This window comes from Cucurbita maxima, unplaced genomic scaffold (genome assembly GCF_002738345.1).
Source record: "Cucurbita maxima cultivar Rimu unplaced genomic scaffold, Cmax_1.0 Cma_Scf00038, whole genome shotgun sequence".
Taxonomy (NCBI): domain Eukaryota; kingdom Viridiplantae; phylum Streptophyta; class Magnoliopsida; order Cucurbitales; family Cucurbitaceae; genus Cucurbita; species Cucurbita maxima.
The window spans coordinates 505,383-533,057 of NW_019272054.1; the positions used below are offsets into that span (position 1 = coordinate 505,383).

The 27,675-nt window shown below is 35.8% G+C and overlaps 4 protein-coding genes across 16 annotated transcripts; 1 reads left to right on the forward strand and 3 right to left on the reverse strand.

The window, feature by feature from the left end:
• Nucleotides 1-31: 31 nt before the first annotated feature.
• On the reverse strand, nucleotides 32-11,870 carry LOC111469173. Of its 13 annotated transcripts, XM_023114444.1 has the most exons (7): nucleotides 9,226-11,870; nucleotides 7,622-7,841; nucleotides 7,165-7,387; nucleotides 6,782-6,850; nucleotides 4,677-4,949; nucleotides 3,793-3,851; nucleotides 32-214 (listed from the first exon to the last, which is right to left on the reverse strand). In XM_023114444.1, the coding sequence occupies exons 1-3, from the start codon at nucleotides 11,505-11,507 to the stop codon at nucleotides 7,358-7,360; spliced, it is 2,532 nt and encodes an 843-aa protein (XP_022970212.1). In that variant the 5' UTR covers nucleotides 11,508-11,870; the 3' UTR covers nucleotides 32-214; nucleotides 3,793-3,851; nucleotides 4,677-4,949; nucleotides 6,782-6,850; nucleotides 7,165-7,357. The 13 variants fall into 13 exon arrangements, with proteins under 13 accessions (XP_022970212.1, XP_022970211.1, XP_022970213.1 ...); XM_023114443.1 differs by lacking the exon at nucleotides 32-214 and having other exon boundaries at nucleotides 3,687-3,851; XM_023114445.1 differs by lacking the exons at nucleotides 32-214; nucleotides 3,793-3,851; nucleotides 4,677-4,949 and adding an exon at nucleotides 5,010-6,163.
• Nucleotides 469-2,212, forward strand: LOC111468868 (hypersensitive-induced response protein 4-like). The gene is made up of 3 exons (XM_023114000.1): nucleotides 469-714; nucleotides 1,257-1,356; nucleotides 1,463-2,212. The coding sequence occupies exons 1-3, from the start codon at nucleotides 469-471 to the stop codon at nucleotides 1,564-1,566; spliced, it is 450 nt and encodes a 149-aa protein (XP_022969768.1). The 3' UTR covers nucleotides 1,567-2,212.
• Nucleotides 11,871-15,935: 4,065 nt separating the features above from the next.
• Nucleotides 15,936-21,079, reverse strand: LOC111468984 (AT-hook motif nuclear-localized protein 3-like). The gene is made up of 5 exons (XM_023114168.1): nucleotides 20,707-21,079; nucleotides 19,080-19,147; nucleotides 18,432-18,563; nucleotides 16,983-17,144; nucleotides 15,936-16,855 (listed from the first exon to the last, which is right to left on the reverse strand). Exons 1-5 carry the CDS (start codon nucleotides 21,077-21,079, stop codon nucleotides 16,559-16,561), a joined length of 1,032 nt encoding a protein of 343 aa, XP_022969936.1. The 3' UTR covers nucleotides 15,936-16,558.
• A 1,305-nt stretch (nucleotides 21,080-22,384) lies between these two features.
• Nucleotides 22,385-27,565, reverse strand: LOC111469148 (65-kDa microtubule-associated protein 3-like). Its single transcript, XM_023114406.1, has 13 exons — nucleotides 27,401-27,565; nucleotides 26,717-26,807; nucleotides 26,420-26,626; nucleotides 25,736-25,984; nucleotides 25,422-25,631; nucleotides 25,180-25,335; nucleotides 24,911-25,070; nucleotides 24,672-24,823; nucleotides 24,495-24,582; nucleotides 24,239-24,312; nucleotides 24,063-24,137; nucleotides 23,662-23,908; nucleotides 22,385-23,030 (listed from the first exon to the last, which is right to left on the reverse strand). The coding sequence occupies exons 2-13, from the start codon at nucleotides 26,786-26,788 to the stop codon at nucleotides 22,561-22,563; spliced, it is 2,160 nt and encodes a 719-aa protein (XP_022970174.1). The 5' UTR covers nucleotides 26,789-26,807; nucleotides 27,401-27,565; the 3' UTR covers nucleotides 22,385-22,560.
• Between the last annotated feature and the right edge of the window lie 110 nt (nucleotides 27,566-27,675).

Sequence of the window (27,675 nt, forward strand, 5' to 3'; positions counted from 1 at the left end):
TTCATTTTTCTTTTCGATATTGCTATTCAAAAGCTCTGGGTCCACTATCCCGATCATGATTTTCCTACCCCTAATGAGAAAAGTCCTTTTCTTATTGGCCGGTTGTGGATGAAGAAATGTTTGAACTTTCGACATTGTGGTTTGTAACCATGAGCTCTAATCCTATGAGCTATAGGCTTCACCCTATTTCCATTGGATTTGTTCTCGGGGTATCCTAAAAAAAAAAACATTTTCTCTGCCCAACCATTTGTTGAAATTCTCTCGACCTTTAGATCTAAATTATTTTAAAACTAAAAAAACGATAAGGAAACAACCCAAATGACACAATAAGATTTTTGTTACATGATTAAGACACTTTATTACTTATTATGATCATCCTTAATGAGTGGGAAATTTATAAAAAAATTTAGAAAAAGTTGGTCACGCAGTATTTGAGAATAAATATTTCAAGCCTACTGTTAGCCGATGATGTCCACTTTAGCCCCGTATAACCGTCAGCCTCAGAACAGATTGACTAGGAAGAGGTTTACACATCACAAAAGTTTAGAGGGAGGGACGAATTCTAATCTAGGGGTTGTGGAGAAATGGGGACGGTTCCAGATGTCGGCTCAGCCTGGTTTCCGTTTCATTAATCCATTTTCCGGCAAATACCGTGCCGGAATCCTCTCCACCAGGATCCGCTCGCTTGATGTTCGTGTCGAGACCAAGACTAAGGTTTACATTCCTCTCCGATTCTCTGTGTTTTAATGCTCTGTTCGTGATCGCTGGATTTTGGATGTTTCTATTGTAGGCTAGGAATTAGTTGGAATTGTTGGAAGGTTTTTGATACTTCTTGAAGATTGTGGAGTAGTTCTGCATACGTATAATAGCCTCTCTGCTCTAGTTTGTTATTGTCTGCACTGCAATATTTAGGTTTAGGATTCCAATTCGGCATTTGAGTTGCAAACTTGTCTGTTGTATAAAAATTTGTTTTACTGCTTAGAGATCTGGTTGAAATCTGATTTGGGTTTGGAAGTTTATGAGTCACGAAATGGTGCAATTTATTGTTGGCAGGAAGAATTAACAGCTTGAAGGATGAGACAGAAAACTAGTTGTGCCAAGGTGATGTTCTTTACTTTACAAACCAATGATCTTCCACACGCGTGGAACTACTTCTCCCAATAATCCTCAACACAACATAGACAATCTAATACTAGCCTATTTTTAATTCTACAACTATTCCCGAATCTTAGCAAGAATTATGTTAATCTATGCAGGACAATGTGTTTGTGCAATTGGTTTGCTCAATACGATTCCGAATTGTCGAAGCAAATGCCATGATGCATTTTATGAATTGCAAAATCCCAAAGCACAGATGTAAGCTTATATATCTTCGACGGTAGTTGTCTGAATTATTTTCTAATCAATCAGCTTTGACGTATAATACTTTCTTTGATGGGGTAATGTCCTATTGTTATTTCAGTGGTTCGAGCTCTTGTTTTACGAATGAATTTAGATGAGGAGAACGAAACCTTGTTTTTAAGGATGTGGAAAACTCTCCCTCAATTACTTGTTTTAAAACCTTGAGGAAAAGTCCAAAGAAGATAATATCTACTAGTGGCGGATTTGGACTTGAACTGTTCCAGACGAACTCTTGCTAAAGCATGGAGGAACTTGAGAAGGTAACTCAAGTAATTATACATTGAATTAGGATACAGTTTCTATATAACATGTGAATATTGTTGGATCTAATCAACTTTGTTCTTGGATACTCTGGAAGCATTTAGGGGTAATTGAACTCATAGGTTAGTCTTGTGTAACTCATGGCTAAGATACTGAACTTATGTTTTTTGTTCATCTAAACTATCACTAGTCTCATGGATTGAATCATAGCATCTTGTGATATAGATGCTTTCATAGCATCTCTCTTTTACCATTGTTACTCACTAACTTGTCTATAGCTTATAGAATCGGTTTTGCTTCCTCAGTTCTAATTTCTGTATAATTATGGTCCATCCTTCTCAAAGGCTTAAGATTGCGAGTGTATACAAAGGAGAAGCAGAGAAAATTCTCCAGATCAAAAAGGCCGAGAGAACATATAGGAATTCTCTCATAGGGTGGAAGGTACCTCAGGCAAGGAGGTCATGGATTTGAATATGATCACTCGGTACTTCGACACCATTAAAGACCTGGGAAACTCTTCAAAGAACACAACTGGGTCATGTTTGGAATATTAGCGGTGAGATCTCACATTGGTTGAGGAAGAAAACGAAGCATTCTTCATAAGGGTGTGGAAACCTCTTCCTAGCAAACGCGTTTTAAAAATCTTGAGGGGAAGCTCAAAGGGAAAGTTTAAAGAGGACAATGTCTATTAATGGTGAGCTTGGGCTGTTAAATTAGTGGTCAAATACGTGACTCACTGATGGAGGCTCGGCATTGTTGAAGGTTAGAACAAACGAAAACTAGCACGGAAACAAGACCCTTTTTCTTTTACTCTAGAGGTAGAGAGTACACCATCTTCCTTCATTTTTTCTGCTGTGATGAATCTTAAACACTATACCCAATTAGGTTCCTATTTTGGGGCAACCCTCTTCAAATTCACATGTGGTTTCTATGGTATCGTTTCCCTAACCTTTGGGGTTCAAGTCTCTCAGCCAAGTTTAAATATATATTACTATTATTCTTATTATTTGAAATTTGGCTAAGAATCCTAATGTTTACTTGAAAATGATGAAAATCATGATAATAAAATTGCAAGAAGAGCTTTAAACGGAATTTATTTATCTCATTCAAATACTCAAATAACTAAATCAAATATATAAATTAGAATGAAATTCTTAAAAAGAGACCAAATTGCAAAGAAGTTTAAATCATAATGTGAGGTCCCCATATCGTTAGAGAGGGGAACGAAACATTTCTTTATAAGTGTGTGAAAACCCCTTCTTAATAGTGGAAAAGCCCAAGAAAACAATATAGGACTGGTACAAATGATACTAAAGCCAGACACGGGACTAGTGGGAAAGCCCAAGAAAACAATATAGGACTGCTACAAATGATATTAAAGCTAGACACGGGACAATGTGCCAGCACGAAAACCTTGAGAGAAAGCCCGCGGAAACCTTGAGGGAAAGCTCAAAGAGAGCAATATGAGAGCCATATCTACTAAAAACCGCTCAAGGAGAACAATATATGTTAACTAACCATATCATAAAATTCTCCTCAATAAAAAGAATTTGATGGCGTTTTATTTCAGGTTACAAATCCATGAATTTCTAAAGTAATATAAACAAAGAAACTAAATTTTATTTTACAAATTAACCTTAGCTAAACCCAAAATTCTTTTAACCTTTTTTTAGTAATTCAATTCCAAGCGTATAAAAAGATTTCATCTCTAAATTTGATAAATTCAAATTAAAGCAAACATCACCATAATGTATTATTCTCCATCTACCCTTACAATTTTCAATGGCCAACCACCATGTTTCATCCTTTATTGCCCTTCATAGATTGACTTTTTTTTAATCGGTGGGTGAACGAAGACCAAAAACATAATATTAATATTCAACTAATAAAATAAAATAAAATAAAATAATTTCACAATATTAAAATTGTTTCTTAAAAAAGATAAGTAAATACAATAAAAGTAATAATCAAGTGGAAGAACCTACCAAATGAACATTTGGTGTTCATTTGGTAGAGAGCATTACCTAAAAACAATTTTATTTTTATCATCTATACATATATATATATATATTACCAATGAGGACATATCTAAATAATTAGTCTAATAATTAACGTTACAAATTCACATACCTTCACTCGTTCTCGAAACATAACCCGTAACCCATATTCAAGTTGATGTTTTTCAACCCCTTCAAAAACAAATATATGATATCTTAACTAATTGAATCGAACAAAATATCTCAAAACTTTCTCTAAAACCTTCAAATATTTTCATAATAAATTCATGAAGAAACTATGTAACCATCTTGTTGATGTATAATTACTCCCTGTCAAGGCATTTTCAATCCATTAATCAATGTCATTATTACAATAATGTAAACATGTTTTGTCAAACAAAGAACCAAAAATTCAAATCTGTCCAAACCAAAAGGAAAATGATTAGACATACAATAGTAAGCTTAATCCCCCCCTCCATTTCACATCAAGAATTAATAGAAGGCTAGTAGGTTTGATAATTATTCTTTCACAAAAGATATTAATTTGAAAATCCCTATCTATCTCCACCTAGCTTTTCATACACACTTCCTGTTGTTCCTTTGAAATTGGGGCCACTTAACCAATAAAATGAAGGTTTGGTGGGGAAGGGGGTTTTGATGGGAAAATGCATAGTGACATTCCTTTGTAGCAAAGTTCACAGGGAAAGGGCCAAAAGTGCATACCAAAAAAGTAGACTTAGCATGTGAAACAAACAGTAAAATGTCATTCAGACAAAAAGAAAAGGTTGTGATATTAATGTATAATTCCAAGTATTTCTTTTTCTTACTCAAAATAATTCAGATAATCGAGAGATAATCTCCAACACCAGTGTTCTATTAGGTGAGATTTCACTCCTACCATACAAATTTGACTGCAACAGATGGGAAAACAGAGATAAAAACCACAGATATGCATAGAATCAAGTTAAGAAATATGGAGTTTACATCAATTCAATCACTTAGTTTCCAGAAAAATACCTCAGAAATATGTTTGGAGACCCGCCAACTGGGATTGAAGAAGATTGAGTCAGTAATGGTAACAGCTCAAGCTCACCGTTAGGAGATATTGTTCTGTTTGGACTTTCCTTTTTTTCTTCCCCTCAAGGTTTTTAAAACGCGTCTACTAGAGAGAGGTTTCCACACCCTTATAAAGAATGCTTCGTTGCCCTCCCCAACCGATGTGGAATCTCGCAGTAATGCACGCTTTTTTCCAAGAAAGTATGCTAGCAAGTTTCAAGCAACTTCAAGGCCCTATTTTAGGGGAACAGAGGAGAGTTTAACAACTATCTCCTAGTTTGTCTTGGCTTAAAAAATATATTTAAAAAAAAAAATCAGATTTTTTATAGTTTTCTAAATAAATTTAGATGGTTAAATTTTTTCCTCCATCATGAAAATTTACTAGCTCTACTCTACTAATGAAAAGCAAAATCCGTTGTTTACTTTTTCTCTCTCAAATCATTCATCTGTAAGGTAATTTCCTACATCTTACCTTCTAGTGACAACTTTCAGCAAGTTTGTTCTCCATAGAAAATTGGGAGAATCAATGCGAAAATAAAGAAAGTAATTTACAAACTATGCAATAGAAGAATAAAGTAAAGTAAAGGTCAAAAGGCAATGAATTCTGCCCATTGTTTTCACATCATGGCATATGAAATGGACGGGTATCATTTTAAAACGCAATCAAGCTTGAAAACAAAAAATGAAAACACAAACAGTTGAGCAATTCAAAGGAAGGGTGAAGATTCCTTGTAGAAAAGAGTGTGTCCTGTACAAATAATGATATCTACTTTCCCTTCAACAATAACAGCAATGAGTGGAATGACATAGTAATAGGTATACTAAAAAGTGAATAAGAAAAGTATAATGATAATAATAATAATAAAAAGGTTTCTTCTCTAGTAGGTGAGCAGTCACCATTTCTGACATTGCCGACAAAATCCTCATATATTCCACCATTATTGTATCCCAAAGCCAAATCAGAGTAAATTTAAAACCCTACTTATGTTACCAAAGAAAAATCCATTCTTCGAATTTTTACTTTGTTGTTCCAAGATAATCAGTGGCATCCTAATATTTAATATCATTTTTTTTCATCCAATCTATTCCATGGTAAGTCAATTAGAGGTGGTGTGCGTGTGTAATGAGGTAAATCCTGAAACCCATAATTAAGAGAAAAGTAAAAGTGAATATGAGTCAATCAACTTTATTGATATCCCTAGAAATGAGGGCAGTTTCTCTAGTTGGTGATGAGAAAAGTATAATGATAATAGTAATAATAAAAGCTTTCTTCTCTAGTTGGTAAGCAGTCACCATTCTCTGACATTGCCGGCAAAATCCATATATATTCCACAATTGTTGAACCCCAAAGCCAAACCAGAGTACCTCAAAAATAATCAGGGGCAGCTCAATATTTAATATCATTTTTCACATCCAATATATTCCATGGTAAGTCAATGAGGTAAATCCTGAATCCCATAATTAAGAGAAAAGAGAAAGTGAATGTGAATGTGGGTCAAATCAACTTTATTGATATCCCTAGAAATAAGGGCAGCAATGTGTTATTTGGTTTATTCTTTAATGGAAGAAGAAGACCTACACGGACAATCTCTCTCTCATGGGTAAATCTTGAAGAAACTTTATTGAAATTAAGAGCACTGACGGGCCTAAAGAAATATCATATCTACAAATGTACAAAACAAACATCTTCAAGTTTTTACATTTTTCTCATCTAATCCTCTCTCAGCTTTGAACCTTTTAGAACTGTGAATGTGGGGAGAAAGAACATTTTCAGGTGTACCAGATAAGGATGCCAGTGGCATACAACTTGACGAATCCGACAAGGTAGCACATGACATCATTCCCAATACTAATAGTACCTATGGGTTGAATCAAAACACGTCAGAATGAGTTTGGGAAGCCAATTTAACTGACCCCCCCAGGACTTCATGCCACCTAAATGCTAAAAATGGTATCTAACTTTCCTTTTTAGCGAGGAAGAGATAGGTATAGGATGCTCAAGACACTATTATGAGAAAGGTAGGACCAGATAAACTTCTAAAAAAATTAGCTTTTTTTTTTCTTACCATAATAAAAGATAACTTGGAAAATTTAGCATCATGGCTCCTTTGAGATCTAGAACCTCCTCCAGTCCCCTAAATAAAATCAACCAAAGACAGGAGAATATTGTGTCAGATAAGAAATGCCATGAAGTACTTTACCCAAAAAAAAAATTAAGCATGGATGGAAAATTCTTCCCCAATGAAAGCAAGAAGAAGAAGCTTAGGATAAGTATACAATAGTCAAATTTTGTATTAATGTTTGATAGACCTTCCTTGTCAAACATTAAAATTATTTGATATAACAAAAGATATTATATGAGTGTTTACTTTCTTGGTTGGAGCCGATGAGTTGAAAAGAATAGTGGAAAATAATAAATAAAACATGTCGCCTCAAAAGCACTACCAACCTGCTTTGTGTTGTGAAAGTTGTTTTCTGAACCATACATGCAACATCAATTCAAGTTGGTTGCTACATCCCTTTCGGCCTTGTTATGTGCATACTCATGCCGACAGCGCTCCTTGCTTGCCCTTTGGTCAAGACTTTTTTAGCAATCATGCCAACGCTAACCAATAAATCCGCAAAACTTCAAACTTCAACTTTCAGGTGGAAATTTCACATAAGGGCCCATTCTAAGAGAGAAAAAAAATGTCATAAGAACAGGATGATTTCAATAACAAGGTACAAAAAAATGGTGACAGAAGCGAACAGAACAAATGAGTAAAGAAAAATAAATGCATGCTCAAAGGCAAGTGCATGAAGGTGACTAACACCCCCCACCTCCCCCTCCCTCCCTCCCTCCCTCACCCCCATCCCCACCACACGCACAGACATAGAGAGACAGAGACAGAGACAGAGGATGTCACCTTGTAAATGTCTTTTCTTTGACTATGACATCTACAACAGCATTGAGATAGACATCCACTCCACACAGTGGGGCTCAAAAAGTGACAAACAGGCACAGAAGAAGATATATCTGGGATTCCATCGGTGAAGTGCATCTTCAGCTGCAAAGATATGATACCTAGTCCGAGGTTGACTTCTGACAGCTCTGGTTCCGTTTGATCAAACATATCCACCACGATACTGCATAAAAAAATTGTTGCAAAAATTTCAAGCGAACGTTATTTCTGAGAGTTGTTCATTTTCTTTGAACACCAAGCTATCAAAATTCTACGTTTAATTAACCAAAAAAACCACCCTAATCCTTGGAAGCATGTCATCTTTATCCATGAACTAAGAAATATTTGGTTAAATCCAAACAAAGAGCAAACTAACTAAACATTTGGGCTTTCTAGTCATGAAGAACACTACGAGATTGAAAAGTTTAATATTCTTCCTTTTTTATGCTTGAATAAATAACATGAAAACATTACTATTGTAGTTTTAAAAAAAAATATTTCCCTGTTTTCTTTTAAAGAAAAAAATGCCCCAGACATTGCGGGGGGCTTCACTTAAAATAATAAAAATTGCCTCAGAAAAATAATGTATATTTTTCTGGTCCCTAGAGTCCCAAAGTTTAACTTCAGTTCTATGAACAAACAGCACTTTTTGTCTCTTATATAAACATGGGTTGAACACCAACTATGAACAGTAGGAACTAAAAAATCAAATTATTCAAACTAAAATTGAAATTTTGGAAATAGGGGGTCCAAATTTAAATGTGGCAAAGTATACATGCTATAATAATAGTATTTTTAACGTACTAAGCATATAAAAATGAAGAAGCTAAACAGAGCAAATAAATAAGATGCTCGTCTTCAAAGATGATACAGCTTTTTTTTTTTCCCCTTCTTTCTTCTTTTAACAGTTCAAATAAATAAGATTCAACTTCAAAGGAGCTTAAATGGTTAAAGTGGATCAGAAAGGTTAAGATGTTGAAAACCAGGAAAGACTGCATCATGAAGATCATTCTGGTGCCAGTCATGGCATACCTTGTTCTTGATGCACACACAGTCAAAGAAATGTGTATAGGAGCATTCTTAAACAGACGAAGCCAATTCCACTTTCCAGAAACATTTGATCCTCAATTTAAAGGGGCTTCATATTTAAGTCAGTGTAATTGTCCTTTTCTTTTTCTTTCCTGAACAAAAACCGATTCCTTGTGAAAAAAAAATTAAAATAGTTTGATAAGTTGATAGCACTTCAAATCCCATGCTGATACAGAAAATTATAAGAGTGCTCATACTCAATTCCTGACCAGTTTTTTACTGCCCTCTGTTCTGCAAGTCTAGAAATTCATAACCATCCCTGAAGGGGAAAGAAAAGAAAAAAGATTGAGGGCTCCCTTAGAATCATGCAGCTGCGTAGATTTTATCAGTACATGGCTCAATCTACGCTACATGGACAACACAAAATTTGCGGTAAAAAAATGAAAAGAAAAAAAAAAAAAGTAGGATGAATTAAAACAACAAAAGAATTTAATAACGCTATTTCCATGATTCTGCAGGAGTTCAAAAGAAGACATTACATTGAGGGTGCATCAGAAAAGACCTCATTGAGCATATCATTTTCACCATCTGCCATTGAAAATAGTTCTGCATCTTTGTCTCCCTCGTTAGAAAAGTCACCCCTTTCAAGCTTGGCATGAGCTGCAACAAATACCATCTTCTGAGCTTTCTCCAAGCCAACCCTGGAGTGTCGATGCGAGCAAACCAAATTCATGATAGAACATTTACACTTGTAGCCACAAGATGTTGAATGGAGGAAAATGAGCCTTAGTGCAACCTTGGCAAGAGTCTTAAACTCGCTTAGGCAAGTTTCCCAGACAAGTCGCCTACTCTGTGGGTTGGCAATTTTCATCTTTCCAGTTAAAGGGTCTCGTTGTTTAACCTGAACTGCCTGAGCATAAAGTGGGTCTAGTCCTTCGGATCTCCATTTCATAAGCTCCATGAATGCGACATGAGCTTCTTCCCTGGACACCAACCGATTAACAAGTGAGTCCACATCTTTTTCCTGCTCTTGCGAAAGGCACTTGAAGGGTGGAAGATATTTCCCATTTATGTCCCTCCTCAAGTAAAGAGGGTCCAGAATAAATGCAGCTGACCATGCTGGATGATAATTTTTCCTAAACCGCTTTTCTATAATTTTTTCCACTGGCTCTTCGGCTATGCTGTATTTTGCACACCATTCCTTCACTTTTGATCTCAGCTCTTCCCAAAGAGGCAAGCATTGCCCTATCAGTGGCCTTTCGGCTTCAATCTCTCGAGTCATCCCTCGGATCATCTTTACAAATGAATTAACTGCCTCGACTTCATCCCAAAAGCGTTCATTTTGTATCAGACTAGAAACCTCAGTCGCAAGTGAATCCTCCATGCATGCCAGCTTATAGGACTCGTCTAACACAACCAATTGAAGCACATGAGCACAGCTAAGCAAATCATCAAGCATAGCATAAACAGGAGAAAAGTTTTTGGATGTATCACAGTTTGGCGAAGGAACATGAAACAACAAATGGCCCTCTAACTCCTGCACCTTATACTTGTTTAAACAATTCCTAACTTGAGATTTGGTGCTTACAAAGTTTGCAACCTTCAAGCAATTTTCAGTAACTACCCTGAAAAGTGGAAGCTCTTTGTTAAAATCCTTTATCAAACTAATAAAACCCTGAAGCTGGCAAGAGAGATTTACCATCCAATGATACTTTATCTCCAAATTCCTCAACGCCTTGGCCTTATACTTATCTGCAATTATCCCCACACATTTCTGCAGATCACTCCCACAAATCTCGTTGACCGTATCCAAAATAACCTCTTCGGCATACTTGGATGATACAAGTCCCCCTGTAAATAGTGCTTTTTGAAACACAGTACTACCATTTGGAAGATTGACCATAAATTTAACTACACTCTCTTCGCCACAGCAGTTCTTATTCTTCCAGCCATCTGAAGCAATTTGAAAAGACGCTGCATCTCTAATCCTGGCTTCTGAATCAGCTTTGGCCTCTTCAAACTTGGAGTCGAGCCGAGCTCCTAAAATGTCGGTTCGAGGTATTGAAGGCAAACCTAACTGACTAAGCAAGGCTTTGAACTTTGGATGCTCAAGGCACGAAAGCGACACTGACCCACATGACTCAATAAGCCAATCAGTCAGTAATTCGATGGCAGAATCGATTTGTTCCTTACTTAGCCTTGGTCCAGGTGAGGCATGTGGACTCTTCAGTTTCTTGACACTGTTTTCCAGCATTTCTAGTGCACCCAAATCATCTTTCCCACCTGATAACACCAACTGATGCTGACTCAACCGCGGATTTTGAGCCACTGGCGTCCGCGGCGAGGAAATTAGCGGAGCATAGGACCGCGTCGGCTCAATCATGGCAAGCGAATGAACTTGATAGGAAGAAGTGAGAATTGGAGCATTCATTGGGGAGCTTCGCTTCTTGTGGTTGTGAAATGTCGGAGAAGGGATCGACGATATCGGCAACGGCGACGCCGAAACATTAGACAGAGAAATGGAGCTCAAATTAGGACAAGTGCCTCGCTTCAAATGCTCAGATGCAGTCCGCGAAGGGTTCGAAGCCGAAAAAACAGAATCGCACAAAGAACACTTGAGCTTCACCGCTTTCGGAAGACTATTACTAGGATTTCGTATAAGAACAGGCTCCAAATGAGCCCAATACCAAGCTCCTTTCCCCTTAATAGCCTTCGTTCGAACAGTTACAAGGCACTCATACCGTTTATTCAAAGCCTTCGTCGCTAAATCCTCCGTCAACTCCGAAGAATCAATGTTAGGCGGTGAGTTCGTGGAAGCCATAAATCAAAGTAACAAAACCAAATTTGCAATCACAACAACGAGTCACAGACATTCAACTACAAAGCGAAAAGCTCACATCTCGGACTCCGTTCCGATAATCGCTCCATGCTGCTACTCTCGAGCATCATTGTCCGGAAAAAACCTCGCCGGCGGTGGCGAGTGGAGCTGCAAAAGTAAAAGAGAACGGAGAGTCCGATCACAGGAGAGCGCTGGTTGAAGTTGAAGAGGAATGACGGAAAATGATCAGTTGACAGAGATTGGAAATGGAGGGATTAGAAAAAGAGAGTGAAAAGTGATTTGCAGACAGAGAGAGAAGGAAAGCGGAAGACGAAGAAGCAGACGATGACGTTAATAAAGAATTCGGGAAAGAATATAACGCTGAGAGATTTCTACCGTTATATATATACATATTAATTATATCATTAAAATTAAAATTTTAGTATTCAACATTATATTTTATTAAATTTATTAGGATGTGTTTTAAGTTTTTTTTTTTTTTTTAATTAAATTTATATTAAAAAATAAAAAAAAATTATTATAAAGTTTTTTTTTCATTATTATAATTAAAAATGAGAACAATATTAATTTTTGTCTTGATTATCACCAAAAATTAATGGATAATTTCGGAGTAACCAAGATTGAAATAAGAGATTGAGACTTGGAATGATTTACAAAATTATATTAAATATATTTACATAATTTTTTTAGTTCAAAAATTTCTATTTCGGTCTCAGAACTCTTTGTAATTGGCTTTGATACCATATGTAACAGCTCAAGTCTCTCACAATTCTCCTCCTTTGGGGGCTCAACTCGTTCCACTCTCTAACCGATGTGAGATCCACCTCCCTTGAGGCCTAGAATCCTCGCTGGCACACTACCTGGTGACTGGCTCTGATACCATCTGTAATAGCTCAAGTCTCTCACAATTCCCCTCCTTTGGGGGCTCAACTCGTTCCACTCTCTAACCGATGTGGGATCCACCTCCCTTGAGGCTTAGAATCCTCGCTGGCACACTACCTGGTGACTGGCTCTGATACCATCTGTAACAGCTCAAGTCTCTCACAATTCCCCTCCTTTGGGGGCTCAACTCGTTCCACTCTCTAACCGATGTGGGATCCACCTCCCTTGAGGCTTAGAATCCTCGCTGGCACACTACCTGGTGACTGGCTCTAATACCATCTGTAACAGCTCAAGTCTCTCACAATTCCCCTCCTTTAGGGGCTCAACTCGTTCCACTTTCTAACCGATGTGGGATCCACCTCCCTTGAGGCCTAGAATCCTCGCTGGCACACTACCTGGTGACTGGCTCTGATACCATCTGTAACAACTCAAGCCCACTGTTGATACCATATGTAACAGTCCAAGCCCACCGCTAGCAGATATTGTCGTTTTTGGACTTTGCCTTCACGCATCTGATGATAAAGAGAGGTTTTCAGGCTTTTATAAAAAATATGTTGACATGCAATCTCTATTATGAATATATATATATATATATATATATATATATATAGAAAAATGTTAATTGGAAATTAGACTTAATTATTAAACTCATGCACATCAAATCAAAATACATTAATGGTGATAAAATTATTGCACATCTATTAATGAAAAAGACCTCAAATAGGAGCTAGGAATTGTCTAATTACTCTAGGGGAATCTATATCACTAAAAAAACTATAGGTGCAATTTCGTAATATCAAACTTAAAATTTATTCCAATTAAAATAAAATAGAAATTAACGCAATAACTAATGTGCAAAAATTAATTTTATAATTAAATATAACAAAATATTTTAAATAAAATAAATTATAAACAATCATTTAATTTTCTATAAAAATTATAAATAATGTGTCAAATACATTTTTTTAAAATTTTTTTTAAGAGAAAATATAATTTTAAAAGATAAATAATTTCAAAATTTCAAACTTACTTTATTCTATAATGTAATTAAGATATATTTTTAAATAGCAAAAACCACGTGTCAATTAGTTATTTTTTTGCCTAATTAATTAGAGACATAATAATGTAATTAATCCTTTCAAAATGAGTAGCTTTTCTACTTTTACTATTACGAACGGTGATATTGATAGCTAAATTATGATTTAAAGAATTAAAATTTTTTATTTGATATATATATTATTATTTTAAAAAATTGTAATGATTAAGGAATTGGTGGAGTACTTATTAGGCTAATTAATAAATATTTTATGATTAATTACCTTAATTAATTGAGTAAAAAGGAAGAACACTATTTTTTTTAAAATCATTATTATTTCACTTTTAAAGCTCTGATAGGACCTAAAGATAATGGAGCCTTGGTGAATAATTATTAACGCCATATTTGGAAATTAATCAAATATTTATAAATTATATAATAAGAATTTTAAAGAGTGGAAACATGTGAGTGAGGAGAAAACACGTTGAAAGTATCTGTGTTAATTTGTGGGACCACTCTTACGAACACTTCAAGGCAAGCAAACAACAGGGTCATGTCGCAGTGGATGCAGAAGAATGTTAGAATTCGAATTTCAAATCTTGATTTGAGGATTGGGCATGAGGTTACAAATGATATCGGAGTGATACCTACTCTAACAAGATATGGTTCGAGTACGTTCCAAGGCAGAAACTGGTGTGGGGACAGTAGTTTTTCACTATTAAAAGAACTTCAAGACAATTAAACAATATGATTATGTTGCAGTGGAGGTAGGATAATGTCAGAATTTGGATTCCAAATCCTAATCCAAGGAATGATCATGAGGTTACAAATGGTATCGAAGCGGTACATGACCTAGTAAGATATGGTTCGAGAACGATCCAAGACAAAAGAGTAGTGCATGAATGAACCGGTATCATACCCAAATGAGAATGATCTTAAGGATAGGATAGTTGAAGATGAAGTTACTACCGGTATGAAGAAGATGTAACTTTCTTTTCGGTGGAGCTTCAAAATAAGTAGGTAACGTGTTTTGTCATAGTTGATGAATCCCTCAAACTAGACAGAGTTAATTTAAACCTATCGAAAACCTTGACGATTCCTATGATTATTTTTAATACTTATTTCTTAAATTCTTATAAATGGTAGAACATCTAAAACGAATCAAATAAATAAATAAAAAAATTTACACGAATATCACTAATAACTTGTCGATAAAGTTATCACTTTTCTCGGGAAGGAAACAAATTTGATCCAAAAGGCCATAAGAAATTAAAAAAGAAAAGGAAAAACATCCAATATTATACCAAATGATATTACATTTGAATAAATTATTAAGAGAGAATGATGAGATTGGGAGGAAAAAGAAAAAGAAAAGAATGAGAAGGGAATTATTATTTGGAGGCCCCAAATGGAAATAAATATAAATTATTTATTTATTTATTTATTTATTTTATTTTATTTAATTAAATAATATTTGATAATGAAAATCATGTGGGATGGGATTTGTGACAAAAAAGTCAAAAAAGTTGGGTTTGGTTTGGGTGAGACATCTAATAAGCTCATCGGTCTTTCTCACCTCAATAAATAATTATTTTTTATATATTTTTCAAAAATATTATATATATATATATATATATATATATATATATATATATATATATATAATATAATAAAATTAAATTGCTTTCAATCCAAACTAGTTCATTTTTTATTTTAAAGTTTATATGATTGAGTCATAGATAAATGTTTTAATCAAAACCTCTTTCTCATTGAGCCACTCCTTACCAACTACTATACTCGACACGCTGTTCCTGTCCAATACCGTCTCAGCGGGCAAAAGACTGGTTTTGCAGGAGGTGACAAAGTTGGAGAGAAGAGGCCGGGGGGGGTGTCTTCTGCCGATCGCTCGGGAGGAAAAGGGAGAACTCCAAAGAAGAAGAAGAGAGATTTCAGAGATTCTGGTTCTTCAATGTGATCATACGCATCAGTCTCTTCACCACAGGACAAGTCATCTCCAGTTTTGATCATATCTGCAAAATGATGATCATAATGGACAACTTTCGTTTGTTATTTGCAGTAACACAAATACAAATCAAGATTTCATGTTTCTGAAACATTCCACATGTTGGCAGCGACAAGATGCATAAACTTCAGCTGCAATGATAATGTTTTAGTAAGTGAGAATGAGGATGATTTAAGGCGAACAGTGGAAGAATCAAAAAAGTTAACAGAGGATAGAGAGAAGAAAGGCAAAGAACCTCGAGATCAGTCGAGTAGCTGGGTCGTCGATATCATTTGGCCAGCTTAAACTGAATGAATTGAATTCATGGAACTTGTGCTCTAACATAAGAATGTCAGAATTTTGAAGAAGATACACATAAACGCATGAGAATCAAGCAGATTCAATTAGAACAAATCTGCGAAGTTGCAATTCTCTAGCGTTTTGAATAAAACTGGAATGGTTTCTAGAATCTTGCTTCATGGTTTCATTAGAACACAAATCAAATAGCTCAAATTTAATCTAAGCGTTAACGATCAACATAAACCAGGTTGCTTTACCGCCATCCCGGCCAAATGACATCAAATTCATTACTTCCGAATAAGAACATCTGGGCAATGATCCTTATGCAGATCTTAGGAGCTAAGATGATCTTTCATGACCAACTATTATAATGAAGGAAGTTGCACCGAATGCATGGTGATCTACAGAACCTTATTAACAAAAGCCAGCCAGGCCTGAGATAAAAGAATACGTACACAAATAGAACATTGGAAAACAGTGTTTGAAATTTAACTTAAAATGTTATTATTTCAGATACAGAGAATTCTAGAACATGAATAATTTACACAAACTTCTGCACCTAAACTGCTATAACGTTAATTGGGATACAACACACAAGAACCTACATGCTGAGAACAGAACAAATAAGCCTAAAGCATCAAACTCCTATCTAGAGATGTTACCTGATGGCCACATATACGTCAGTTGTTTAAACACTCTTAGTTAGCCCTTTAAGGAATCAATGAGCTCATACCATTGATAATCGAGGTCGAGGAAAAGCCAATGCACCAGCAAATCTGCATGAAAGATTGAACGTGCAGGGGACGATTATGATCAACAAGAAACCTCATGGTTTGAATGGTTGAGTACACCTCTTGATTCTTGTGGAAAAGGTAACTTTTCGTTGACTTGTGGAGTTTTAAAAGCTGGATTTTGGTCTAAAGAGGCTGGTTTATCTTCAATTAGAGTAGATGGGACTATGGCCTCCACTCCGCCAAGGACTCCGTTCGTCCCTTCGCCAGAAAGAACATCGGCTGGAGGTAAAATTGCGTTCGATTTAGGTTCCATCCTACTCTTCTTTGGTTTATGTTCCTTCTGGTGAACTGGTGGTAGGAAACTGCCCACCACCACCTGTGATCATGTAGTTATACAGTAATACTTTGTATTAAACAAATTAATACTGAAGCTGATGGTTTAGAATTATATTCATATGCATTAACATAAAAGTTGTACCATATGGAGATGGAGAAAATGATACCTGTACTGGACCAGCTGCTATCAGCCTGCCGGCAAGTTCTCCACCCATCACTCGGCCATCTGAGCCAGCCAAAGAAACACTCACCCCTCGAGATCGGCTCTTTGTTCCACCGCTCTCAGAAGGCATATATGATCCAGACAATGAAAGTATCTCAAATCGACCCTAATAATCAAGAACAGATCAGGAAGTTCTACCATGACAGTTGATAAGATGCAGGGATACATTTGCATAGAGCGGCTAACAATAACAAGTAACATTTGAAACAATCGTTTTAACAACCCAAACCCACCGCTAGCAGATATTGTTCTCTTTGGACTTTTCCTTTTAAGTTTTCAATCCAGGTTTTTAAAAAGCTGTCTATTAAAGAGAGATTTTCATACTCTTGTAAAGAATGTTTTGTTCCTCTCCCCAACCGATGTGAGATCTCACCATCGTAGTTGTTTAAATGAAAAAGAATTCAATATATGAAGGAGAAGTAACAAACCATCTGAAAACAGAAATTTGAAACCAAAACATTCAATTTTGTTGTATTTCATGTTCATGTTCTGTATGAAATAATTTATCTATAAACCATAAAACTAGTCATAATTGCCCACTAAACAATTATTAATTTATTTATGAACATGTTTTAAGTTACAAAAACTGTGTGATAACTATTTTGTATAGTCAATATTTAAATATAACATGAATAAATTATTTATAACATGAAATACTATATTTATTAACGTTTTTATCTTTTTTTAACATTATTCTGCATTTTAAAATTTTAAATTCAAAATCTAGATCACAAAATCCAAAAACAGTTTTCATAAACAGAATCTAGATTGCCTAGTAAATGAGACATAAAACAAAATCCAGATTGCCTACCAAAGAGGCCCAACTTTGCCAGTGATTTTCTCTTGTATGAACATGTGCAAAATTTCAGTCCTTTCTCAAAATTCCTATACATTTGCTGAAAGAGAACTTATGGCTATATATGGTTTGAAATTCTAAGTCAAAATGTGAGACTGATTCTGGAAAGCTACCATTTTACTTATTTATTGACATGAGACAGGACAGGCGAAACAAGCAAGCAATACATCGATCCCAGCCGAAAAACAGTTGATTTGAGTATTTGTACAAGACAACTAGCATCAAGATCATTTCAAATGTTTTGAGGGGGTATTCCAGAAGATAAAAGAAAAATATTCAACTTGGTCAAATGCAAACAGTAAAAGAAGTATATTATCCTCAATTGTCAATGAGCATGCATAAAAAATGACATGGGAAAGAAAACAATCAGATCTTACTGCAGTCAGACATTTGAATTAGAAATGAAGTGTGGAATGAGCAATAAGATCAAACATGCCTTCATCATATAGAAGATGCATGTAGCAGACCTATAGACTTCAAATTCATCAATACAGAGGAGCTTAGATGGTATGTATATCAAGGAAGGCAACGACCTACCTCATACGTAAGAGTGCCCCCAGAAGATGTTGACTGCCTAAGTGTAACATTCGAAACCATACCATTAGCAGAGAGTATAAAAATTGCCCGAGATCCTTGTTGAGAAAATGACATGATTTTCAAGTTAACATCCTAAAACGGCAGGAAATGGGCGTTAGGAACAATTGGCAACTAGGCATTAAGAACAAATAGGAGCTAAGAGATCATTTGTAACAGCCCAAACCCACCATTAGCAAATATTGTTCGCGTTGGCCCATTACATATAGTCATCGGCCTCACGGTTATAAAACACGTCTACTAGGGGAGGTTTCCACACTCGTACAAGGAATGTTTCGTTCCCCTCTCCAACCGATGTGATCTCACAATCCACCCTCTTTGGAGGCCCAACATCCTCACTGGCACATAGCTCAGTGTCTGGCTCTGATACTATTTGTAACAGTCCAAGTCCACCGCTAGCAAATATTGTTCGCTTTGGCACGTTACGTATCACCATCAGCCTCACAGTTTTAAAACGCTAGGAAGAGGTTTCCACACCCTTAAATGCTTATTCCACTCTCCAATCATTTAGCTAACCTATTATTATTTGATCCAAGACTTATTCCCTGATGATAGAATAGATGCCTCTTGGCGAGGGATTCTAAGGCTTACCTCACCAATATTAACAGTGATCACGTGAGGTGTGAAATCTGCCCCAGCAATGAAGGCAACCTTGTTACCTGAGTAACAGATGCATTATGTAAGAACCACTTAGAAACGAAATGAAGTTTCTTCATTTATATTAAAATTGTATGGCCAGACTTCTGAATATTAATTTATGATATCAGTTACAACCATACCCATTAAATAATGATCGGCACAAAATACTGTTCAATATTTCTTTTTAAATAATCTCATTTACCATGACGAAAATCAGCATAAATTTCAAGAAAAACCAAGAACATATTACCTGAAAATATCATTTCAAATTTTCAATAAAAAAAAAAAATCCAATAATCCAATACCCCTAACTTCTCGTGTCAACATTAATATGACCCTTAAAGAGAGACAAAAAAACCTTGTCAAGTAACTCTTCCTGAATATATTTTGATGTTTTTTTTTTAATAAACCTTCATAAGAACCATACCCTAACTATTATCTCGAGAATATCCAACAAATAATTCCATTGACTGAATACCGGACCCAAATCCTAGAAACAACCACGCTTTTGATTAAGCATGAGTAACCAAATCAAATAAAGGAGAGAGAGGCATTTTGACATCTTCTTAACCCGAAATGGCAAATGTCTAGAGAGAGGAAAGATTCCTTTTTTTTAGAGCACCCTCGGAAACAAATCCAATGGAGACAAAGTGGGACAAGTAGCTCAAATGATTAAAGCACATGGCTACGAACCAAGGAGGTTTCAAGGTATGACTTTTTTTCTCTCATTAGACCATTTGTATCGATATGCATTAGGACCCCGGATCATGAATCTCTCGAATCTAGTTTAAAATGTAAATGGTTAAGAGTTCAAAAGTCTAGCTGGACGTCATATCAGCGAACATCCTCAACTCACACTTTGGACTCAGAAAACTATCAATGACCTGTAACTTTTAGAGTCTTAAAAGAGGATATCTTATCCTCTGTTATTCCATACTCTGTTTTCATGGCATTAGACTTCAATTTTCCATTAAAGGAAGCAGAAAAAGGGGAAAATGATGAAGAACAGAACTACCAAGCATTGTTTCATAATTATTTACTTTCAACAAACTAATATTCCGATGCCTACACTTCATCCACTTTCAAGTTAAACCAACACTTCATAATAATGCTGCTCCCTGAATTTTCCTTCCATTTTCCATTGATTATTATAAGCAGCCAATTTGGAAACTTCACTCAGGCTAGATTCTCCAGATCCAGACAAACAATGGCTATGTTCTCAAAGGCTATTCTATTCTATCCTAGGGAGAAAGTTCATCGATTTTCCAGAAGGCTCCAAAGTCACTTTTGATTCATAAATTACTATTTACAGCAGATCTGAAGAGAAATCACTATCACATCAAGACCCAACAAACATTCCCTCGTGATTCTACTGTACAAAATCCAAAAAAATACGTTTAAAACCATCACTTTCTACACCAAATATAACTACACTGACCCCTCTTATCTTTCCTACAAGTACGGAGATTCTCACAATTAGAGAGAGAGAGAGAGAGAGAGAGAGAGAGAGAGGGAGAGAGAGAGAGAACACAAGACCGCCATAACAGAATTTCAAATCATCAAATGATCTCAAATATACCTGGAATCTCAAATTCGTACCCTCGTCGCGGCTTCTTAATCGACTCTACTGACCGCCCTCTTCCCCGTTTCCAAACCGGAAATTCTCCACTCAGCGGAATCGAAGACGAAATCGGCATTGGCGACAAAGTTGGAGCTACAGTCCCATTGGGACCGTACTTTCTCGGCCTCCCTCTTTTCTTCTTCCCATCTGTAGCCGCCACCGTTGGAACACTCGCCAGCGGCTGTGACTGCGACTGCGACTGCGGCTGCGGCGGCGGTGACTCACTATCTGTGCTTGTATTTTCAGGTCTCAAATCCATCATTCCTAAGCTCTCTGGAGCTTGGCTCACTTCTACTGCAAATCCGAAATCCACTCCCTCTTTCTCCTCCATTTTTACAGTGACAGAAAGAAAAAAGATCGGTTCAAAAGCAAAAAAACACAAACTCACCGCTTAAACCTTAAAAACCTCCATTATTCACACCACAGACGATCTTTTACAAACCATAACGTCAACGCAGAAGCTCTCAATGAAGAAGACAACGAAATAATAACACAAGAACACAGCCAATGAAGTGAGATGAAATCCAGAGCCTATGACTAAAACATCAAACTCAAAACCTACACTAGAACTGCTTCTAGATCAGGAACCTGAGCTTCAGTACTACAACTTGAACTCAGTTTCGTTTCAGTAACCTAAATCTCCACCATTACAGACTATTACACAGAGCTTCAGTAAAGGGAAAATCCAACAAATCACTGACCCAAAGATCGTAAAAAGGAAATTAAAAAAAAAAATAAAAAAAAAACAGTAAAAATAATTTCTCGGAAAGTCAGGAAAAATAATCCAAACAAATCAGAATGATCGCATAAATTTTTTCCAGAGGCAGAAAATTAGGGTTTTGCAAAGGGAAATGAGAGGAAATAAATAAAGTAGAAAAAAGGAATGGGAAAATTAAATAAAATTAAATCAGGAAAAGAAAAATTAAGGTGAAAAAGTTTAATAGATAATTAATATTATATTTGGGAAATTCAAAGTATAGATTTTGGTTAATAAAATTGTTCACGTCCGTCTTCTAATTTGATTTGAATTTAATTCTTGAGATACTATATTATATTATTAAAACCCATAAAATTAATGGAGAAAGGATAAATTTTCAAAGATACAAAAATAATAATAATATTATTATTAATAATTAATAATTAATAACTTTGAATTTTCACTTTTTTTTTTCTACGCTCTAAAACTTTTTAACTTTTTTTCTTACTTAAATGGTTCCTAAGAAATTTAAAAAAAAATTCTCTCGTTGTCAAAGTTTAACATAGTTTAAAAGATCCAAATTATCTTCGATTTTCGTGCACAACAATCAATATATACCTTTACTTGCATATAATTTTTGTTGCTCGTATGAACTTTGTTCGTTCTCAAAGTTTAATCTTTGATGTATCTTCGAAGTCTTCAAACCTGAAAATATTTTGATCTTCTACACATCTTCGGGCTTTGTATGGAGTAGTTATATATAAACCATGTGATACTCATCACTGGTATACATGTGAGATTCCACGTCGGTTGGAGAGAATAACTAATAATTCCTTATAAGAGTGTGAAAACTTCTTCATAGCATATAAGTAAAATTTCATTTAAAAAAAATAGTTTCTTTCATTTGTAAAAGTTTTTACCCAGACGTCACAATCCATCTCTCTTAATGTTCTTGATAAGAATATATTCACAGTTAGACCAAAAAAGCCAAATAGAATTGACTTGAGAGTTTCTCTACAACAACTACAAAAACTAACCACGATAAACTTTGTTAAGGTCATTGAGACTCATCACACGCCAGAGGCAAGCAAACCACCCAACCATTTGGTTATCCATCAAACTTGTATCGATTTTATATGCGTTTTCGGAAGCACGAATCCAGCTCTTCGTTCCTCGAATGAATATTCGATGTCGTCGTCAGGGATTTGCTCAGCTTTGTAAGCAGGAGGCGGGGCGATTGCCGGGGTTGTAGCAGTCTGCATTGCAACTGAAAGAGTTGAAGGGGTAGATGGCACTGGAATTGTCATTGGCTTTGGAGTCATGATGCCCTGGTCTTCATCTTTAGCAACTATAGTCTTCTTTAAAGGTGTGGCAAATGGCACATTGTTGGTTGGGCTTGTTTTTTGTGATGAGTCACTAGATGCTGTGTTTTCATCATTGATAGAGTTCGTTGTGTTCGTCTTTGGTTGCACTGTTGTAGCAATCGGTGCAAAAGGTTTTCGAGTCACCGACTCGAGTTCACGAGCATTGGCCAGTAAGTTGTTGTGGCTCACAAGTTGACCAGAAAAATCAAGTTCTCTTTGGCCTAAAACAAGAAAGAGGCACAAGAATATCAAACTACTGCCAAAAGCTGAACAGAACTCATCAATAAATCAACGAACAAGAACTAATAAAAATGGCTGTACAATGTCTTAACGTTGGTATGGTATTACAACGGACAAGGGAAAAGAAATAAAGCCGTTTCTTCACAACTATGTTTTTGACTGGAAAGGTTCAAGAACGCTCAATGACATTTTCACTTTTGGTATTCTGTTTGTAAAATATCATTGCTTTTCAACGTTCTACTTACTTTGTCTGACCTAAATTCCAAATATATATATATATATATATATGCATGCTGGTTAAATTATGATACTTTTAAAAAAGGACTTCCGAAGAACTTTCTTCTTTTTGTTCTTTTTGTTAAAAGTCATTCGAACAGTAAAACATTTAATGTTCACGAAATTTCTTAAGTTTCATCCTCTAAAAACAAAAACCATAAAATAATAATAATAATAAAAAAGGCTTTAAATATAAGTTTGAGTATTGACTTCAAATGAATACACAGAAAATACTATTGCCATATTGAAGATTATGGTCTCAATAGACGTACGTACGTGTATTCATGGCAAAAGTATAACCCAGATGATCAATAATAACTAGCGAGAAAAACATACCAGCAGTTGGAAGAGCTCCAAATCCTTCATCATAGTTTTGATCATTCAGCTGGTCACCCTTCCTAGATGAACGTGACTGAGGTGTTGCCTTGGGCGTTTGGTGCGCGGGCCCTCCAATGGAAAGCCTCTTACCTGCGGCTGAAGATCTAGGAGCCTTTTTAACACTCTGGGGTTTTGAAGGGCTTGGCTTTGATCCATAAAGAGCCTCCTGTTCTGCAATTAACTGTCCCTGGAGTTTCTTCTGGTCCTAATCAAATAAAACAAGGAGAAAGAAATAAGGACTTGACTGAACAAGTCAGCTTTTCAGTATGGAAAATGGCCACTTTAAAGTCAATCAGCACAGTTGGTGTGTCCGTTGAGCAATATAACAGTAGGAAACTAGAAGGATAGTAAGTATCAACCCGCAGCCTCCGACGCTCGTGCTCTTTCTCTTGCCTTAATACGGTATACTCTTCAAGCATATTGAGCAGACGGACCTGTACCGAAGTCGATTACAGAAGAAAATGTTGAACAATTTCTGCAAGAATATTAAGTTGAACAAACAATTGACAATTAAAATATCATATGAAGTACTTACACCATCGTATGTAAACTCAGTGCCTCTGTCATTCTCCCATGCAACCGTTTTTGCAGTTAATGCATCTACCATTCCTGCATAAGATGGTTATGATATTCAAAGACATGAAGATAACATACAGAAAAGAAAGCCAATGACATGACTGCTGGTCTGAACACTTCATAATAAAGCACATAAAGGCACGAATTGAATTTATTGAATACCAACTTAATGAATGAATGTCTTCAAAAGTGTACTAAACTGTTTCAATACAAACCTGGAAGCTTATTAACCAAAGCTCGGGCCTTCTCTGCGCGTTTGAGAATGAGATGTGTCCCTCTACCAGCATTATATCTATTTTCATCCTGTGAAACACAAATAATGTCAGGATGCAGCTAGATTTAAACCATATAGATCAACTAGTTGGTGTAATGGAGCGTGATAAACACTTTACCCTATTATACTCCTCGAGCCAACACTCCTCTTCACATGCAGCCAACCATTTCTCAACTCTTTCAAGAATTTCTTTCCTCACAAATGCTTCCCCTTTAATCCTGGCAACCTGAAGCTCAATTTGCTCGAGAATAATGGCAGGGTCAACATCTCCTACATCAGATGGAATTGCATACAAGTTAATAAAACAACAAAAGGAAGAAGCAGTAATATTTTGTTTTATATTACACTGAAAGTTACCGGAGCCTATAGTTTCAATTGCATAATCCACTATTGTATCTTCCTCAAGGACCAAATGTGTTTTTCTACAAATCTCATCCAGCTCTGACTTCTTCTTCAAAACAAGTTCTTTCATCTTGCTTGATTTTAACTCTTCTAACCGAGACACTTCTGCTTCAACCTGTAAAATATTAATCATTATTAATCTATATTCAATTCTTTAAGTTTCTATGACATGCAAGTTTTGTTATAGCAGAAGAGCAAGATGATACAAACTCGGAAGTACTCACAGAATTAATTGAGTCCACAGAAAGACTATTGGGTTCATTTACTTCATCTTCTGAAGCAGCTATATTACATGTCACATTCTGGAACAACTGTTGTTCTTCCATTGGCGTATCCATTAGATTCCAAAGCTCCAACAAAGTTGTAGCAAGATCTTGGAGCTGCCCAAAAAAGGTGTTATTGCAGCTAATTCAAGGCAGATAGGTTTTAAATTGTTATCTACGGATATATAGGTTTGAGGTAATACCCGCTGCATTCTTCGTAATTTGACCTCCCGCAAATTAGTTATTGCAGCAGCCAGGGTTTCAATTGATTCACTAGTTAAGTTAAAAGGTCCTTCTGGGTCACCCAAAGTGGGATGAAATTCGTTCACTTTTTGCTTGAAATCCATCCCAAGCACTAAACAAAGCAAGTTTAGAGTCTGAAGGTGCTCCTGAATAACCATCTGCCGGTCACTCTGCATAAGTGGGTATCGAGTTTACTGAGTGACTGATAGTACGAAAGGCATCTATCTAAAAAAAGTATATAACGAACTTATTAAAAAAAATCAACAAAGTTAACCTTCTCCTTCTGTAGCATATGTAACTTTCCCGTTAGTTCTTCTAGCTTCCTCAATGATAAATCATTTTCATCAATATCTATACTGGAATGTGAAAATTCTGATCCATAAATCTCATAGGATATCTTCTGTATTTGTTCTAGGACTTCTAAAAATTGGTTTCTTCTATCTATTTTTCTTTTCTGCATTTCATCCACTTGTGGAAGAACACGGGCCATCTCTTCTTTCAAGGTTCCAGCCTTTTGATCAGCCTGAGAATAATAGAAAAGCTATCAATAATCACACCATCAAAAGCACTCAAATCATTCAAAGAAATATCAACATATATATCTATGCCTATAAAAGTTGCCATATTGAGCAAACTGTGAACTTTTGTCATTACAAAATTTTGCACATTAGATGAGTTATGCACAATTAAATCGTACGCAAGATTGAAAGGCTGACCAATAACTCATTATCTGAGCCACAAAAGTTCATGCAGAGAAGCAACTAAAACTTAGTCATATTAGTTGATTATATAGAGCCTAGAAACCATTTAAAAACCAAGACCTTTGTTAAAAAAACAAAAAAACCCTAGAACTGTGATATCGGCACGCATCTATTTCACCTTTAGCTTTATGATGGCCAATCACAATTAAACAAAATCAAAGTTATTAATGAGGTGAAATCCTGCAATATGTTTCAACCTGTCTCGTGTGTACTGGTCTCTCGCCCATTGCAGAGCAGATGGCAGCCAGTTCTGCTTCAGAATCAGCAATTGCCTGTCTTAGCTGAGCTCTAAAGCGGTTTGCTTGATCTACCTTTCTTCTGTAAACTTCTAAGCACTCTCGTTCAACCTCAAGCAACATTTTGTCCCTTGTGGCCTCAGATTCCCCTACTTCGTCCCAAATTATCTGATATTGATATAATATAAATATTTCAGCCTGGCGAACTTATAAAAAATGGCAGCATTGTTCAAAAGGTTTTAGGAAAAAGAAAAAAACCTGAAGTTCATGTAGAAGTGTTCCACATGTTGTTTCCATTTGTAAAAGCGGATCATTTCGAACATTAGTCATGCTGACGCAATTCAGTCAGCTACAAAAGATGACTGAATCAGTATATCAAATAGTATAAGCAAACTTCGCGCCACAAAAATGAAAACGATCCACAAATACTGACGAATCTTCAAAGAAAACGATTATTCCATTCCGAATATGAAACTCAAACCCTATCCAAATAGCCGCATCAAAAACAATGCGTCAGATTATGGGAATACAAAATGCTAAAACGATTAAACACGAATCCAAACACATTCACATCAAAACTTGGTTCAATCGATTCATAGCATGACATTCAGAAAACATCCCGTCGTTCCGCTCAAAACATGACCGTAAGAAAAAAAACCGAATCATCATTTCCGAATTCAAATAAAGAGAAAACAAACATCATCCTCGACACGATAGAAAACAAAAAATTGCAGTTACGCTCAAATGTATAGGCAACATGTCTCATTTCCCCAAATCCACAACAGAAACAATAAAAATTGCAATTACGCTCAAATGTACAGTTAACGCATTTCATTTCCCCAAATCTTCAACAACAACAACAAAATTCCTCGTCACATACAGAGCGATTTCCCTAAATTAACGAATGAACGAGAATAGAAATCATAGAGCTTAAACACAAACCTGATCAATCGATGCTCCGAAAACTTTTCCGTGGCGAATAGGATTTGTGATTATCTCCTGAGATCTATATGTTCGTTTTTCCTTTCTGTTTTCGAGGTTAAGCAAATGTTCGTTTTGTTCCGCGTTTCGAATTTGTAAGAGAGAGAGAGATTGAAAAAACAGAGAGAAGAGAGACGTTATGGAAAATTGGACCGTTGGGGAAGAAAATATATTTTATTTTATATGATTTATATATTTATTGATGTTATATTAAAAAAAAAAAAAAAGAGGAGAGG